Raw genomic sequence first — 17698 nt, 5'->3', positions numbered from 1 at the left:
AATATAAAGCATGCAGCAAAGACTTATTTCACTATAGTGCATAACATTATGATGACAAAATGCCCATCTGAAGCTGAGAAAGAAAAAAATCATTACAGAATTTTATGTTATTTATGCTTTAAAATGACTTTGAGAAGAACTTTAAAATGTGCATTGTACGTTTTGTCTATTCTAACTATTCCCAACCTGTAAAAACACCTAGTTCTACGTAGTAGTTCTGAACATACAACTGTGGTATAACAAACAGCTTTGCTGTAAACAGACCTAGTATCTGGGGACAGTGATCCCTCGGAAGATGCTCCATGGTACACACTTTGAGACAACCTGTTGTCAGGTCTAAGCTCTTTGTCATATGCCATCATATTCCACTCCTGGCGTCTGTTCCTGGCTTTTCTAACCTTTTTCACCTCACGGGTGGTGCCATCTATACGCTTTTGCTCCTAATGTTCAAACAAAAGAAATAAAGCATGCAAAGAGAGAAAAAAAAGGAAAGGAAAAAAAGCTGGTTAAAATGCAGTTAAGAGTGCATGAAAATAAGACCAGATTTACAGATAAAGCCAGCAAGTCCATAAAATTTCTCTGCACTGAAAATGAGAGTATCTCCTTACTCTATGAACCTGTGAGTTCTAAGCAAGACTGCTGCTTTGCCATTCTTTAGGATGCACATGCTATTGTGCTGCCAACCTACTGTTTTTCCCAATATGGAAATGTGACCGATTTAAAAAGCTTAAGTTTAACTTCTTCTGACATTGTATGTCATTTATCTAGACCACCCCGAAGCACCTGTAATTTCCTTCTCCTGAAAATCAATCTTACGAGAGTATGTTAAATATGCTCAGGGTTATTTTGGTTATTTGTTAGGGTCACAATCACCTGAGGCCTTAGGGAAGTATGGAAAAGGAAAACACTTTCCTATTTCATAGCATATGTGAAATTATTTTCTGTTTGTTTTAAACCTCCTCTCCCTTCTTACATGTGATTAACTACCAAAATTCCTCCTAGTTTTTCCTCATCATTGTTTCCCGTTACCTTATATAAAAATGAATGACACTAATCCTCTCTGCAATGTGTCAGCAATATTCAGGCCACTAATATATTATAGCTTGATAGCTTCATGACAGATCATTCCATTTAGTTTTTTCTATCTTTCTATATAATTTCAGGCTCAGTATCAGTGTTTAGCTATCAGTAAGATCTTCTAATAGTGGGACTGAATACTTTCACACCTTTGAAATGTTGTCCTAACCTAGTTCTGACTACTCAGTATGAATATAAAAACCATATCGGTGCTTCACTTTTATATTACACGTTTTCTCATTCCAAACTGAGAAGGGTATTTATGTGCTACTCCTTTTCTCAACACGTACGAAGGTGTTGGATTTTTTTTTTTAATCAGCTTTAGAGCTGGCTGGCATCTTAGAATGCTAATTCATAACTAGGTTAAACGTTTTATCTATTATATTGCTAATGGGCTTTTAGCTGCTAGAAAAATAGTTTCTCAAGAAGCAATGATACCGATATTCTGAGAATGCAGTCATATTCGATTATATTTAGGGAAGAGTTTCGTAAAATGCTGATAGGCAAACATTTTATGGTGGATTCTCTACCTTCAAAGTAAGGGATAATAGCTGGAAAGGCAGTCTTGCCAAAAGGGGTGGGGGGAGTACTTCACAGATGAGCATAGGTATTTTATGGCAACTGTCAATCACCACCAAGTAAGTAATTCTGAAATAATGTATTTGGCATTATGCAACCAACAGAAAACTATCAAATGGCTTGCTTGCCCTTGTTTTGGATCTCTTGCTTGTTCATGCATGTCCATATGAGGGACCTGCTAACCTGCACCTGCTAACATTAAGAATGACAGAGGAAACGTCTTTTTGAAGTTCAGCATCCAAATGTTCTGACAACACTTGCTCATTCCTGGCCCCTGCAGTGAGATTTTTATCTGATTCATGTTAAGTAAAGATCATCACTTTGGTTCTTAATTGCTCCCTATAAAATCACCTTCCTCCCCAAACTTTTTTAAATCACACCCTTTTTTATCCAGGTTATGCAAGGGTTTCGTTTCTCCTTTAGTATCTCTTCTTCACATCAAAGTTTCCCAATACAGGAATTGGAGCAGAAGGGAGACAGATTGAGTCATGCTTTATTTTAAATGCATGAAGTTTTGCTAACTGCAATGGTTAAATATCACAGAATGGTCAGGTTGGAAGGTGTTTCCCCCCCCCCCCCCAGCTAAAGCAGGTTCACCTAGAGCTGGTTGCACAGAGTTGCATCCAGGTGGGTTTTGAATGTCTCCAGAGGAGACTCCATAGCCTCTCTGGGCAGCCTGTGTATATGCCTGTTAAAAGGGTTTATATTTGTCTTTTTCATTTGATTGCTTCAAAATATAATTTATTTTAACTTCTGACTTTTATTCTGTTTCATTTATTAAGATTTTGTTACTAAATCCTGACAGATTTGAGAGGAAAGGACAAGTAAGCCTTTTAACTGAAAATATGCTTTAGTCTTCACAGAATAGTAACTCCATCCTCTAAGGGTCACAACTCTGCATTTCTTTCAAGTTTCTAGATAAAGTAAATAGCCACCTTTTGAGCAACGTATGATGCTGCTTGAAAGACAATCATTTTGATACAACTTCTGTACAACCAGGAGTGCTTACATGGTTGCTTACATATAATCACCTATTTAAAAGTTTGGTTCCAAAGAGATTACTGTATTTTTAATAAAAAAGGTAAATACATATACATGTGTAAACAAACAAACAAAAAACCCCCACAAAGCTAACTCTGCTTTTATTGGATCAGATTTCAGTTGGACAGGTTGTTCCAAACCAGCATCTGTAAGCGTGTTAATGTGTGAGTATGCTGGAAACCTTTTACTCGAACAATACTAAATCCTACTGGAATTAATTTTTGGACTAAACATACAAATACATCTATAAAACATTTAACTCCTTCCAAATCAGTGAGGCAGGCCAATTACTAGCAGCTGACAAAACTATATATACACCTCTGACTACATATACCTCTAATAGAGTAGGTTTAAGTTGTTCCAGTAATACTTTAACTACCTTGACAAACAATGGTGACAGCTCTAGTTTTATTACCTAGGGCAATGACAGTTCTAGGGGAGTGGAAGCCTTTCAAAATAACTATAGTTAGAAATATTTCTTACAAAAGTTAATAATAAGAAGAGTTACTTCCTTTAACCAAGTGTAATAGAAGCTGTGGCAGACAAGTGGATACTGTAGGTTAAGGTAGAAAACACATACATGGTTCAGCTGTTGGCAGGAAATTATTTCAGCAAACACAACAAACATATTAGAGCCCTCGAAAAGGGTTAAGTTTGATATTCGCATCAAGAGTTAGCAAATGATACTTCAGGTCTCTCAATAAAGAATTAGAGCTAGTAACAAGGTAGCTTCAGTGAGTATTTGCAATACTTTCAAAAAAATCTGGAAGCAAGAGCCTAGAGTGTTTTCCCAACTTCACAGATTTCCAAGATTCTATCAATCACAAGTCATCAGGAATGATTTTTGAAATACAAGCCCTCCAAATTTAAAGACTTCTACTACTTTAAATAACTACTCATTCCTCAGAAAAAATGGGGAACAATAAAAAGCAAAGTTAAACAACCTACCTTGGGTTAAGCAATGGCTAACAACTGGTCTACTATAGTCATTCCATTCAGAACATTACAAATACATGCAAAAGTCAAAACTAATTTAATTGAACTCCTAGGCACTGATCTAGATCTACTGAGAATCTGACAGTGAAAAAACCACAGAGACTACACCACAGATTTTAAACTTAAAAGATTTAAAATTACAGTTTTCTTCAGAGGAAAAAGTTCACCTGAAAGAGCCAGATCAGAGAAAGCCTCTGTTAGACTTCTTCAGTTAAAGTGAATACAGAAACAATAAATAAGTATGATATTTGAAGGCAGGAAAATGAAAGTTCTGACAAACCTTCTGCTGCAACAGCTCAAGCATTTAAGGCAAATTACCAAAACAGTACTGGAAAACCGATTCTCTAGTGCAAGGAGTACTCTCAGGCTTCACTGACCACCTGAAAAATTGAGACTAAAAACATTTGGTCAGCTGAGTCGGACTGCATTTGCATGTCTAGTTTATAATTTACTGAACAATACACATCTATTTCACCTGCAATGTTTCTCAACAACATTCATATTTTGTGCTTCTGTAGAGTACAAATTGCACAAGGAATTTTCACTTAGTAGATTTCAAATTAATAGATGCTCTGGATTCATTCATTCCTGGTCACTGTTATCGTAAGGACAAGAAGAAAAGAAAATAACTGACTTCAGCAACCTGTGGAATGAATGGTGCCTGAAAGACATCTCACCCAAACCCTACAGCTCTCTACAGGTTTCAGAAGATAAAAAGCTCATTTGCACACCAGCTTCTAGAAAGCTAAAAACCAGATTTCTTCCTGTCAAGTGACACCTATCCATGCAAATTCAAACCTATGCAGCTTTTTTCTTAGTAGGTCTTGTTATATATTTAATCAAATAGCACTTCAGGTAGAATTTATCAAGGGGTATTTCTGTGATGTGTGCCTATAATCCTGCATGACTGGAACTGAGCATATTTTACATCTGGTGTGTAGACTGTAATAAGACAATTAAAATTACAAAAAATACACCATGGATGGAAATAAGTGAGATGTGTTGCTTAAAATATAATCTAAAAGCAAGTTTATATATATAGTGGTTCTGTAAAAATATATCAAAGAATTTTCATGCAATATTGTTAAAATTTTTTAAAGCTCTTGTATTTTTTCCTTTTTAATATTAAATCAGAATATTATAAAAATAGTACTAGTTGACAGTTTCTTTTTATCCCCCTCTCGTGAAAAGATCTAAATTTGAAGGAAAAAGGTGAGAGAAAAAAACCCAAAGGGGGCAGTTATCCCTATATATTTTTTCAAAGAGAAATACCAAACAAAATCTAGAAAAAGCAACTAAACTAGACAATGAAAGCTGCTTTAACTATTTCCAATCTTTTAATCAGCTTTGTGACTTACCATATAGAGAATATAGTGGGATTATAACCTTGCATATACATTTATATACTATTATACAAATAACCAGGTGAATATTTTCCAATACTTTACTTTAGACAGTAACTTCTAGTGAAAACATCTACTCAGCTTTTCCAAGTCTATTTAGTATTTCAATACTGAAATACCTGTCAAAACAGAAAACATTTTTGATTCATACTCCTAACGGGAAGACCCAATTTATTTCTTCCAGAACTCTTAAAATCATGGATTCACAAACTGTTTTAGTTAAACCAAGTCTTCACGTTTAAAAATGCTGTAGTCAGAAAGTTTTGCCTAGCAACAGGAACAAGGAATTAACAGAATTTTATAAAAGCAGAATAGTAAAGCTTCCCAGTCACACCCTAAAACTTGATTTCTAAGCAGGTGCCATATATATCGGCATGCATATACACATGCATTATACACATAATGTATATACACAAATATACATTAGCATGTATATTCACGTATTAGACGTACATACATGTGTATAATACATGTTTATATATGCTGATATATTATGATACCTGCTAATATATATGACAAAGGTATACACACATTTTTGTATGTATGTGTGTATGTGTACTGAAAACTAAGTAGCTTCCATTTTCTCTGAGCAGTCTGTGCATCATCTGGATTCCTTTTATTTTAAATCCCTTATCTCTCACTGAACCTATATAAAAGGGCACCTTCTGCCAGATAAGATAGGCAGTCGTTCCTTCAAACTTCCCTTCTTCACTTTTTATTTTTCAGAATTATCTTAAAAAAAAAATCTTTAAGTCCTCAGATCTGATAAAAAAGTCACTGCAAAGAAACTGCAGAAGTAGCTACTGATTTCTTCATTCAAAACTAAAATCCATTAAGAAAATCTTGATTGCATCAGAATACAGAACTTGGATCAAACCGCTAAGATATTCCAGGACTGAAAACACTTTGCTATGAAAAACCCTTTTTTTTGTTGGAAAAAGAGGAAAGAATATTACTCCTACAATCTACCTTTTCTTGTTGCTGAACCCCAGAATAATTTTGCTGTGTGTTACCATCTTACTAACTTTAACAGGTATAGGAAAGAGTCACTATCAGGAAATTAAAATATCCAACAAATTTTTGGATAAGCTTATGTTTTCCTACAGGAGATGATGCTGCTGGATAAAGAACTATGAAAACAAAGGAAACCATAATTCAAATTGCGCCTCCGCTTGCCCCCTCGCCCCTACCCAATCACAGTGCCTTTTTCTAAAGCATAACAGGGCCATTTTGCTGAGTACTAATAAGCAGATACTGGCAAAGGATAACAAAAAAAACAAAAACAAACAAACAAAAAAGTATCTTGGAAGGTAACTACAGTACTCCTAAAATATAATTTTCCAACTTTTTTACATAGATCACATGAACTATTAAAACTAAACCAACTGAACCTACAGCCACATAGAGAGGAACAGTCTTTTCATGCACACAAAGTATGACCTAGAAGTTTTTATGCCTGGACAACCATATACAAAATTATAATACATACATTTGTTATTATGCTTCTGCTTTTACCTTTTGTCTCCTCTTTTCTTTTCGCTTATCTTCAGTATCTTGTAACATTTTTTCTTTCCAAAGATCAAAAAAATATGAAGGATCAGTATAGAACTTCAATCCATCCTTCTTATCATCCCTGGAAATACAGTAGAAGAAAAGCTAAGAAAATACGAATTAGTATTTTTCAAACCAACAAAACTCACCTTTGATCATCACCCAAGCTTCACCTTCTTTTGCATTACAGGATGACTGTTTGCCAAATGCATTAAATGCCACTCTTGGTAGTTACAGCTTACTGTTGGTTTGATTCATGCCAAGAATTTTAGGGGAAAAGGGTGGAATCCCCAGCCCTTTTTTGGCGGGATGGCATGCTCCCAGGCTGTGCCTCAGCAGCCCTTAGCAGGAGCTGACTGGGCTCCTGCACCAGCCTGCTCACCAGAGTGAAATTTGCTGGTGCTGCAAGAAGATCAGTGACAAGACAGGATGTATAGGGGAAAGAAGAGCTTAAGAATGGAACTCAACTGTCTCAAAAGAACGGGAAAAGGAGTACTTGGCTCAATCCAGACAGGTCTGAGTACCTTCGCCCTTATGAGAGGAAGCACAAGACAGCTGCTATTCTCAGTGGGAATCTTCTAACTAGGGGAAACGCTAGGAAAGGGGTGGCAACTGAAAGGTTGAATCCTACCAGACTATTCTAGGAGGATTTGAGACAGAGTTCATCTGGGCTTGCCAGCTCCAACTGGCAGCAGGAGCCAGGGACACCCAGACTGAACAGCCACAAAAAAAAAAAAAAAAAAAAAAAAAAAAAAAAAAAAAAAAAAAAAAAAAGTATGCTATCAAATCCTAATTTGACCCCATGACCTGGGTATAGGGAATCTTCTAATATCCTAAATTCCTGGAAAGCAATAGGTGTAGGGGGAGTCAATATGGCAGGGCAGCTGGCACGGTCCAGACAGCAGTGATCCCAATCTAGCTTGCTAAACTGGTGTCCTTCAGAGTCAAACTTTCAGCTGTGGGTCCTAATTTCTTCCTGAGCAAATTCTGATGGCAGCTGAGCATTGATTTCTACCAGCAAGATCAAAAGCAATGGAGATCCAGCACGCAGAAACTTTACAACCACTGCAGCAGGGTACAGACAGCAGATCTTGTATACTATTTGGTCATACAGCCGTAACATTCTTACTTTTTGTGTGCTAGATCTCCTTGCTACAAATGTCTAACCTGCTGAAGGTGGTACTGGGGCCACTCTTCCACCCCTCTGGCTTTGGTCGGACTACAATTTGAAATTCATTTAAGTTTTGTCCAAGGCAAATACAAGTAATTATGATTCAGCAGGTGTAAAGGACTTAGCAGAAAATATAATTTACGTAAATTTCACTAAAGTATCCCTAATAAAACAGGAATAACAATAAAGGTCACTGACAATGTCATCCAGATACATATTAGGACAGAGCTCCCCAGAACAGCTGATCAATAACAACTCTTACTAGCTGGATGCCTATAAACAAACACCACCATTGTCTGTAGCAGCAGCACAAAAACATGTCCTTCAGCTACAAATCTAACAATTTTACTTTCCAAGTAAAAGCTCTTAAAATAAAATACACTGAAAATCCTCTGCTATGTCATTCTGAAAAAAGGATCAAATAATCTACTGCAGATTGAGTGCCTGCTTTACACAGACACCTCACAGCCTAACACCTCTCAAAAATTGAAGGGCACAGTAAAAACATGCTATCCACAACTCTTCAGATGGACAAATTACACTCATTTCATGAGCAACAATAAACTTAAAGAAAACAGGAGACAAAGTCCTGCTTGCTACTCTCTAATTCACCAGTAAGTAACGAGGAAAAGAAAAGGTAAAGATTGTGTGTGCGCACATGTGTATGTTGGGGGTATGAGAGAGAATAGAGGAAAGGTAAAAGCAACAAATCCAGCTTTCTGGGTAAACAAAGCAAGCAGTTTAGAATATTATTTTCTTTTAACTTTTCACATAATCAGTGGCCCTCACTCTCTGATCCTGTGCTGCTATATGACACTTATTCTGAAATATGATGATTTTTGTCAGGTGCAGCTTATAACTTTTAAGTATGATACCAGCAATTTCTGTTTCCATGAACAGGGCAGTCCCTGAAAAAAACAAATCTCGACAAAGAATACAGTTTTTCCCTCCTAACGTAATTAGTCTCTGCATACAACTAGGAGATACAGGGCAAAGTACAAGAACATAAACAATGAGTATTTCCATACCTATAAGGTGAAAGAATATTCAGAGGTGGTGGTTTGTCACTCTGATTATAAATATCCGCCACTGGGTTAGGAATGCTGTTCTTTGAAACTACCTGCTGATCTTGAATAGTTGAGCTTTTGAATGCTTTTTTCATGTTGATATCCTGTAATGATACTGTTAGAAACAAAAATATATTTTACAGGTCTGAAATTAACATAAGTGGATAAACGAAGTTCATTTTCAGCAAAATACAGGAGGAAAACTGAAGAATTTTCCTTCAGTAGATAATCATGATATTTAAGTGCAAAGCTCGTAAGAAATACCATAATAAATGAGAAACAGAATCATAGAATCATTTAGGTTAGAAAAGACCTTTAAGACCATCAAGTCCGACTGTTAACCCAGCACTGCCAAGTCACCACTAAGCCATGTCACTAAGCATCACATCTGCACTGTCCTTTAAACGCCTCCAGGGATGGTGATTCCACCTCCCTGGGCAGCCTGTTCCAGTGCTTGAGAAGCCTTTCTGTGAAGAAATTTTTCCTAATATCCAATCTAAACTCTAAACTTCCCCTGGTGCAACTTGAGGCTGTTTCCTCTTATCCTGTCACTTGTTACTTGGAAGAAGGGACCGACCCCACCTGCCTACCCCCTCCCTTCAGGCAGCTGTAGAGAGCGATAAGGTCTCCCCTCAGCCTCCTCCTCTCCAGGCTGAACACCCCCAGCTCCCTCAGCTGCTCCTCATCAGACTTGTGCCCCAGCCCCTTCCCCAGCCCCGCTGCCCTTCCCTGGACACGCTCCAGCCCCTCGACGTCCCTCCTGCAGCGAGGGGCCCGACACTGAACCCAGGGTTCGAGGTGCGGCCTCACCAGTGCCCAGTCCAGGGGGCGGTCACTGCCCTGGCCCTGCTGGCCACACTGTTTCTGACACCAGCCAGGACGCTGCTGGCCCCTTGGCCACCTGGGCACACTGGGGGCTCATGCCCAGCCGGCTGTCAGCCAGCACCCCCAGGCCCTTTCCCACCGGGCAGTTCCCAGCCCCCTGCCCCAGCCTGTAGCGCTGCCTGGGGCTGGTGTGACCCAGGTACAGGACCCAGCACTTCTAAGTCTCATTTGGTCCAGAACTTCACTTAAAATAATGCAACCATGGACTGTGTCTTGGAAGATGATGCAAGGATCCTGCCACATGTAGATGTTCAATAATCTCCCATTTTAATGAGGTTTAACCTGGACTTCTAATAGCAGAAAGACTGGCTTCAAGCCTGAAACACAACGTCTGGTATTTCTCTCACACAGCACATTTTATAATTTCATATGGTATCCATATACATTCAACCTCATTCTAAGTTTAATTAAATTATGTCCTCCCCAATTTCCTGTGAAAGAGTTCCATACCTTTTACTATAGTTCACCTCCAAAATCTTTCCATATAATTTAAGATCCCTTGATCTTAAATATTCTTCATCTCTCTAGAGAGAAATACTACCTTCTTTATACAGTCCAGTAACATACTTCCATTTTATCTTTTCATGTTCACAATTCTGAGGGAAACAATACCAGGCCCTTCTTTATTTTTTTTTGCGCCAGATAAAAGGTTTAAGTTGCTTTTAATTGTTCCTGACACTTGTAGCAAGACTTTCTTTCATCCTTAATGAAAGGAGAGCCTAATTTTCCCATGTTGGAGGGACCATTGCTAAAAAGATTCAGATAATGCCAATCACAATTTAAAAGTGGTAGTAACCTCTCCACATTATCTTCCATCCTCAGGCAAACTGAAATACAAGGTTTTGTCTGCAATTGAACAGAGCACTGAAGTCCTCACCGGTTTGTTTGCAATGGCACTAACCATTTCTTGAACCAATCCAACTGTTTTACAATGGTGTAAGCTGTAGAGTAGTGCAAACAAAATGCACTGGCTTGTTTTCTTTTTATACACATTGACATTCCACCTAATTTCTTGCCCATTTATCTAATTTATCAAGTCTCAAGAACAAACTGAGAATTTCATATGATAACTGAACAATACTGGGCAAAAAAATAACATATCAATGACCTGCAAAAAAACCAGAAAGGCATGAATTCTGATAGAGACCCTGTAAGGTACACTGTTATCCTTTGTCACAATGGAAACTGTATCCCACTCCGACTTTTCTACCCAACTATTTTTGCTGCCTGTGCTGAGGTCTTGCCTCTCACCCCAAGACCACTTAGATTCTTCTGCAGCTTTTCAAGCAGCAAAATATTAGAAATAGAACATTTAATTCCAAAACATCATTCTCCCACCTATGTCATCTGAAATATCAAAACATAATTTTTGAGAAACTACTTTCTACTTAAACCTGCTTATAAAAGTAAACCAGTAAGGTATTTCAGGCAGTTTTTTCAGATGCATACATCTGAATTGTTACATTCTTGTTTGAAGAAAGACATTCAAAAGAGCTCAAATCCCATTTTTCTGGAGCTTTTTAGTGTAAGTTACTTATATGCCTTTGGAAATTTAACCTGAACTATTTTAAAGGTTTTTTTTTCAACTATAATATTAGGTATATATAAAAATACTTTTTAAGTATCTAAACTGTATATTAGTTATATCTAAGAGTGTAAGAAATCACTGATACAATTAAACCCAAAGGTGTTTTTTTTAAAAAATCAGCCTAAAAATTAGCAGTTTACTTAAATGTCTAAGCTACCCAGAAATATATTTAGTGTGACAGTATAATGAATTATAAAGACTTCAACTTTTACAGCAGAACAGCTAGTAAAATTTCCTACTGACACTAAAGTGACAGCAGTTTGTATATATATAGCTTACTAATGTGAAAGACTACTAGCAATGCAAGAGTAGTAACTGCTGTCAATTTAAAATAAAAACTAATTAAATTCTCAGTCCATACACTAGTTTCCCCTTCCAACAGGCTGCTTTTAAATACTCTCCAAAGTATGGAAACTGGCCAGGAGGTATTGCATAATACAAATGAGACGTTAAAAAAAAAAAAGAAGAAACAAAAGCAAAAGCCTCTGATGAGGACTGCTTTTTCAAAAATGTTGGACTTGAAAGTCATGAGGATTGACATCACCCACCTTCAGCACAGAGCAAGTACAATGTATGAATATCATCTAGTTTGCTCATATTACCACTACAACATGCCTCAAAAACTAAGCTGAACAGTGACCCCATATAGCTCTTGACCTCTAAGACAGCAAAAGAAAGGTGCTAGTATCAACTGCGACACACTACCTGTTGACATGTTTAAAAACCAGAAAAAAATCAGATGTAATAGTTTTTGGATAGTAACAAGCTAAAAATAGAAGGCTAAATATTACACTATTGAATATCAACAGTAATATTTAATATTGGCATTAGTAGTATTAAATATATATAACTATAAAAATATAAATATTAAATAAAATATAAATACTGCTATTTAAATATATCACAAGTAGTATTAACTACTGAGTAAATATTACACTATTGTCCTGATGTAACAAGCTTTTACATTTTCTGAAAGTCAGGAATCACCTAAACAGGGAGTACAGGCAGTGACTGGCTCAGACATGTAACTGAACATGGAAGCAAACATGCACATTACAGCTTTTAGAACGAGACAGAAACATGTATTTTACTTACCCAAATAATCGCTTTTGAACAAGGCAGTGATTTTACTTAAATCCTTTGTTTTTACTGTGCCTTTATGAAGTGAATGACCAAATACATAAGCAATTGAGGATGTAACAGCATTTTAAAGGAAATGCTGTTTCTAACGACTAGAACCCCCAAGAGAATTTCACTTACTTGATGTAAACATGAAGTGTCTCACAGTGATAAAGAGTATTGTAAGATCTCAGATGACTGCAGAACAGACTAATACAGTTCGTGACCACCCTACACTGAAATAAGTAAGTAGATCTACTGTCTCAAACTTTTTCCAATATTCTGACTTATTTCCAGTAAGGTCTAGATTTACTGACTTCTGATTTATTATGCCTAGAAACTAATCTTTTCCCCTGTGAAAAAGGCAGCTTAATGGCTCCATTACTATACAGGCTGCTTGAAGCAACACTAAGTAAAAAATGAGGACAGTTCTATGACTTGAGAATATTTTTTCTCACTCTGCTAACACAATTTTTCCCAGCTTGCCATACTGAAAAAACCAAGATCAAATACTGGTTCAGGATTACTTTGAAAAGACAGAGATTGTTGTGTAATTAAATACTGTGGTTTTGTCAACATCACTTCTGGCTCAACGCTTTCATGCAATTACCTACCCTCTTCTACTGTTGAATCCAGCTGGGTAACTTTGACAGCAAGGCGATCGATTCTGTCTTGAAGGGAATTTGCTCTGATGTAGAAGCTGTTGGCCTCATTAAACAATTCACCAAATATGTCTTCAGCATGTTTGCCTGTGTAAGAAAATAGACAGGGAAATCCCTTTGCTAAAGGCTTATAAAACATAAGACAAATGGCTTCAATATTATGAAGTTATAATAAAACACAGTAGCTGTAGGATTGTAACAGCACAACTTGTCATTCAGCAAAGTTTTGGGCAACAGATTCTACAAGTCTCAAAATATACCAAAAACGCTGCCTGAAGTCTGTTCTCCTGGACATTCTGGTTAGCCTTCAACTTAAAAAAAACAGTGAGACTTCCAAATTTTAATCCTTATGTAGCAGAACCACTGCCAACTGACATATAACTGATCATTAAAACCTGCCTCTGTGATGAAAATAAAAGGCCCAAAGTTACTGCTGTCTATAAAAGCTTCTGATGTAAATCCTTCAGTCTAAAACCTTACAATTCACAGCCATTAAGATTTAATTATGAGCATAAGCACAAGCCTACACCAAAATGGAAGGCAGAATGAAACAGATAAAAACCAGAATCCTCATGCAAGGCAGCCCACTTACTCTCCAATGACTGCAGTGACAGCCATATTCATACAGTGAACATTCGTAGAGGAAAGACAGCATTTACCCATGGCCAGCCTGGACTTCATATACCACCTAAGAGCAGCCTACAACCTTTTCAGCATCCCTTTCAGCTGCCATGTTTCCTTAACCACTATAAGAGTGGATAGTCCAGTTCAGATCTGCAGGCTGAAAGTGCTACAGTGGACAGGAGTGCCACGTGATAAACTCAATCCCCTCTTGGTCCACGGAGCCTTGAGCATGCCCATTCCTTTCCTAGATCCCCCACCTCCCAAAGTACTAGGCATCCTCATCCAGCTCGGCTTTCCTTTCTGCCTCGGTATGAACCTCTCAACCACTCCGGATCAGAATTCCCAATTTAACACTTATCCTACCCCAGAACTTCAGCAACAAATTTCAGATTCCACTCAAAATCATTACTCCTGTTCACTCAACTGACAGCACCTACTTATGTCTCAGTCCCTCCTACCCAGATACTGCAGCTTCATTTAAGATCTCCCCTCCACAATTTCTGCAGCCAACACCCCTCTCAAGACATCCACACTCCATCAGTTCTCCGTGCAAAAAGGAAAATCCTGCCTCCTGCATTTAACTATGTTTGTTAAACAAAAATAAATTTTAAAACCCAACTTCTGAATTAAACCCATTTTGTTATGTCCTATATCAAGACAAGTCTGAAGAGCAGAAATGGAGAGGACAGGGAAAGTGAAACTTTGTCTAACAGTTGGAACAATATGGAATATGTGGTAACCACTTAAGCAACAGTAACTTCCAAAAGAGCAGCAATTGTTGACATATGAAGTTAGGTCCTATAATCAACCTTAATATTTTACAAAGAAAAGTACAGAAAAATGAAAATCCCAATCAAGATGCCATCCTGTGAACACCTACAGACCATAATTCAAAATAAAAAATAGCCCAACTTAGGAAGTCGACAGAGGCTTTTCCTTTCTTTAATCATTTACTCAGGGGCGAGGAGGAGAACACTAGTACCACTAACCAATACCTGAAAGCACTGTTTGTTAATCACAAATTAAAAAAAAAAAAAAAAAAAAAGATTGACTTGCCTTGGGTGGAGGACCTTACCAGTAATAGATTTCTTCACTAGATGGTTAGATCAGCCAATAACTAACCCAAAAGGGTAGATATTTTGGTGTATCCGATCCCTGCTTTGTATGTATGTGGAAGGTGGAATGGCAAGGTGTGCTGCCTACCTGCTCCTAATCTCCTCCCCCTCCAAAACAGAACACAGAACAGCTGAGGCTGAAAATCATCTAGTCCAAGTCTCTGCTCAAAGCACAGTCAAACAGAGCAGGCTGCCCAGGACTGTGTCCAGTTGGGTTCTGCATACTTCCAAGGATGGAGGCTCCACAGCTTCTCCGGGCAACCCATGCCAGTGTTCAACCACCTTCACACTAAAACCATTCTCTAAGTGCTTGTCAGCACCTAGTTGAGATTCAGTTATAATCCCCATTTGATTTAGTTGCTGCAAATGAAGAGGTTATTCTGAGCTATGGAACAAATAAGCTTTTCAACTTTTCAGCTAAATAAACAAGATTCTACATTCTTCAGTCACAAGTATTTGTAGCTCAAAACATCAATAAATTTTAATGGCTGTTAGTTTATGTTAATATATTGAAATCAGCCTGCTGAAGGACTGCTGCATTTTAAGATTAAACACAGTACCCCTAGAGAAGTCAAGCAGACAGGGCTTGCTTATCAGTTATCTTTCAGAAGACAAGTTGTGATGTTGATTTGTGGGAACGTACTCTTTTAATATTGTATTCTATTTGGATTTTTTTATAAAACACTTGCTACTCTAAAACAAGTGAAAGACAGGTTGTCAGTCTCCTGTCAGTAAAATCAGCTACATGGTACAGCAATATTAGACATATTACTCTGATTAACATAATGCAGTAAGTTTCAGAAATCAAGTAATACTTCTATAATGTTTTCTACATTACCATCTTTTCAAATAGATTTTTAATAATACAGAAACAAGCCGGGGGGGGGGAAACTATCTGACATTACAAGTATGTATCTTTCTAACCTAAGAGCCCATTTTGGTACTATAAGACAGTCATTTAAAAGCATGAGGTGCTTCCCAACATAGGGACAACCTAAATATCAATTTTAAAAAACACCAAAGGAATTAGTCTCTCCTTCCAAGGCTCCCTCCAGCCACAGAGGCAGTTGAGGGGAAATTTAATCATGACGCTGCCTCACCAAATCCCCATTCTCGATAGGTTTTAATGTCAATTAACAGAAGTGCCTCTTTCTAGCACTTCCACACATCATCTTCACTTCTGTATATTTGATTGCTCACAAAATACATTTCCTGGCATTGTGGGACCATTTCTGGAGATAAGTATTTCACAAATAATTGAAATACCTCTACCCAAGTTCTACAGTAATTACATGAAACACCATCTTGCCACACCAGTTTATAATGTCTCTAGCAGATGCTAGACACCACCTGAATTAATTACAATTGATTTTCACATACTGTGTAAGAAGGTGTGCATTAACACATTGAATACGTTGCACCAAAGGAATCTTTTGTCACTAGTCAAGACGCTCAGCGCTCAACAGAAGAGGAATTCAATAATGGCACTGGCTTATCTGAAGACCAAAACCCCAACACTGTTTATTACTTTAACTAGTTTCCCTTCACATATTTTAGTTTTAGAAGTACAGCTTTCCTTTGCATTCTTTGTCCCACAGCACAATTACATGGAAGAACACATTCAGGTTAACAGAAAAATTTACAGTGTATTAAAACTCTTGAGTTTTCCACACCATGACTATGCTTTATCAAAAAGGTAAAGCAGTGTCATCACCTGGCATTCAGGTGTCAGTTCTACAGGACACTGGAATAAAGGTGACACTAGGGCTAAAGGCAACCAGCGCTGCACTAATGCTCTCCTCAGGGTCCTAGGTAAGGACTGAATTGTTCTGCAGAACTAGCTGGTGTTTTGTAAATCAGAATTCACCCTGGACATGACTGTTTTATCACAACATGGAGCAGAAGACAGTGATTCCACCCACTCATTTGTAACTGGATTAATTAGCAATAGAATCATGCTCCCCACACACTTTTTTTTAAATAAGCAAAAGTGGTAGGCTGTTATTGACCAGGTCTTGATTCTTATCTGCCTACTCATAGTACCTCCAGCACGATAGCTAATGCCAAAAAAACTAACTTCCCAACTCAACCTGATTTAGCAGTGGTAAAAAGCACAGTGACAAAAAGCTGGATGCAGTGTGCTCAGGCCTGCATGCAAACTAGTGAAACTCTGAGCCGATGGCCAATCTACCCAGGGAAACACTCGGAGGCAAGCTGGTGGACACTGCTCTCTGCATGAAAGAAAAAGTCTTCCCGGTCCCCACACCACAGATCACACTTCCACTGTTTTATGTTGTACAGCAAAAAATGTCTAGCAACACTTGCATATGGGTCAAAGAAAGTAGCTCTGTACCCACGTACAGATGGTTTATACCCATATAGAAATAAGATTTCAACCTGACAACTATCTGAATGAATGGAGAAGCCAAAGATACAAAAATATTTAAAGACTCATGGAAAGCAAAGAAGTTAAAGAGTAGTAAATGCAACTTGAAACACAATGAATATGTTAGCATACAGACTGAAATCTAATTAGGAAAATCTCAATAAAGGAGTACAATATGCAGTTTTCAATAGTCTTCAACAACAATCAGATGTAATTTATTATTTCTTCTCCATATATAGACATATGCAAAACTCGGGAACAAAACCATGGTGCAACAGATCCTGTTGCAGAGAGTGTCCCTCTTTACTGACTGGAGTCCTGCAGCCATCAGACCAAGCTCAACTGCCAAAAGTAAGGGAGTATTTGGTGGAAACTTCGTTCAAAGCCACTGCTCCATGACTGTTTACTACGTAAAGCATCATGGTAGTTACAGG

General features: G+C 37.7%; 1 protein-coding gene across 8 annotated transcripts in view; it reads right to left on the bottom strand.

Annotated features, from left to right (window-relative positions):
* Positions 1-17698, bottom strand: part of WASF3 (WASP family member 3) — a 74673-nt gene that overhangs the window by 8062 nt on the left and 48913 nt on the right. For all 8 annotated transcript variants that reach the window (XM_037378090.1, XM_037378085.1, XM_037378091.1 and 5 more), the window contains 4 exons: positions 13092-13226; positions 8847-9000; positions 6612-6729; positions 265-440 (listed from right to left, as the gene is read on the bottom strand). In XM_037378090.1, coding sequence (XP_037233987.1) covers positions 265-440; positions 6612-6729; positions 8847-9000; positions 13092-13226 — 583 coding nt within the window. The remainder of the gene's footprint in view (positions 1-264; positions 441-6611; positions 6730-8846; positions 9001-13091; positions 13227-17698) is intronic.

This window comes from Falco rusticolus, chromosome 2 (genome assembly GCF_015220075.1).
Source record: "Falco rusticolus isolate bFalRus1 chromosome 2, bFalRus1.pri, whole genome shotgun sequence".
NCBI classification, from domain to species: domain Eukaryota; kingdom Metazoa; phylum Chordata; class Aves; order Falconiformes; family Falconidae; genus Falco; species Falco rusticolus.
Note: the sequence above shows the minus strand (reverse complement) of the source record. Positions and strands in the feature narration are given on the sequence as shown.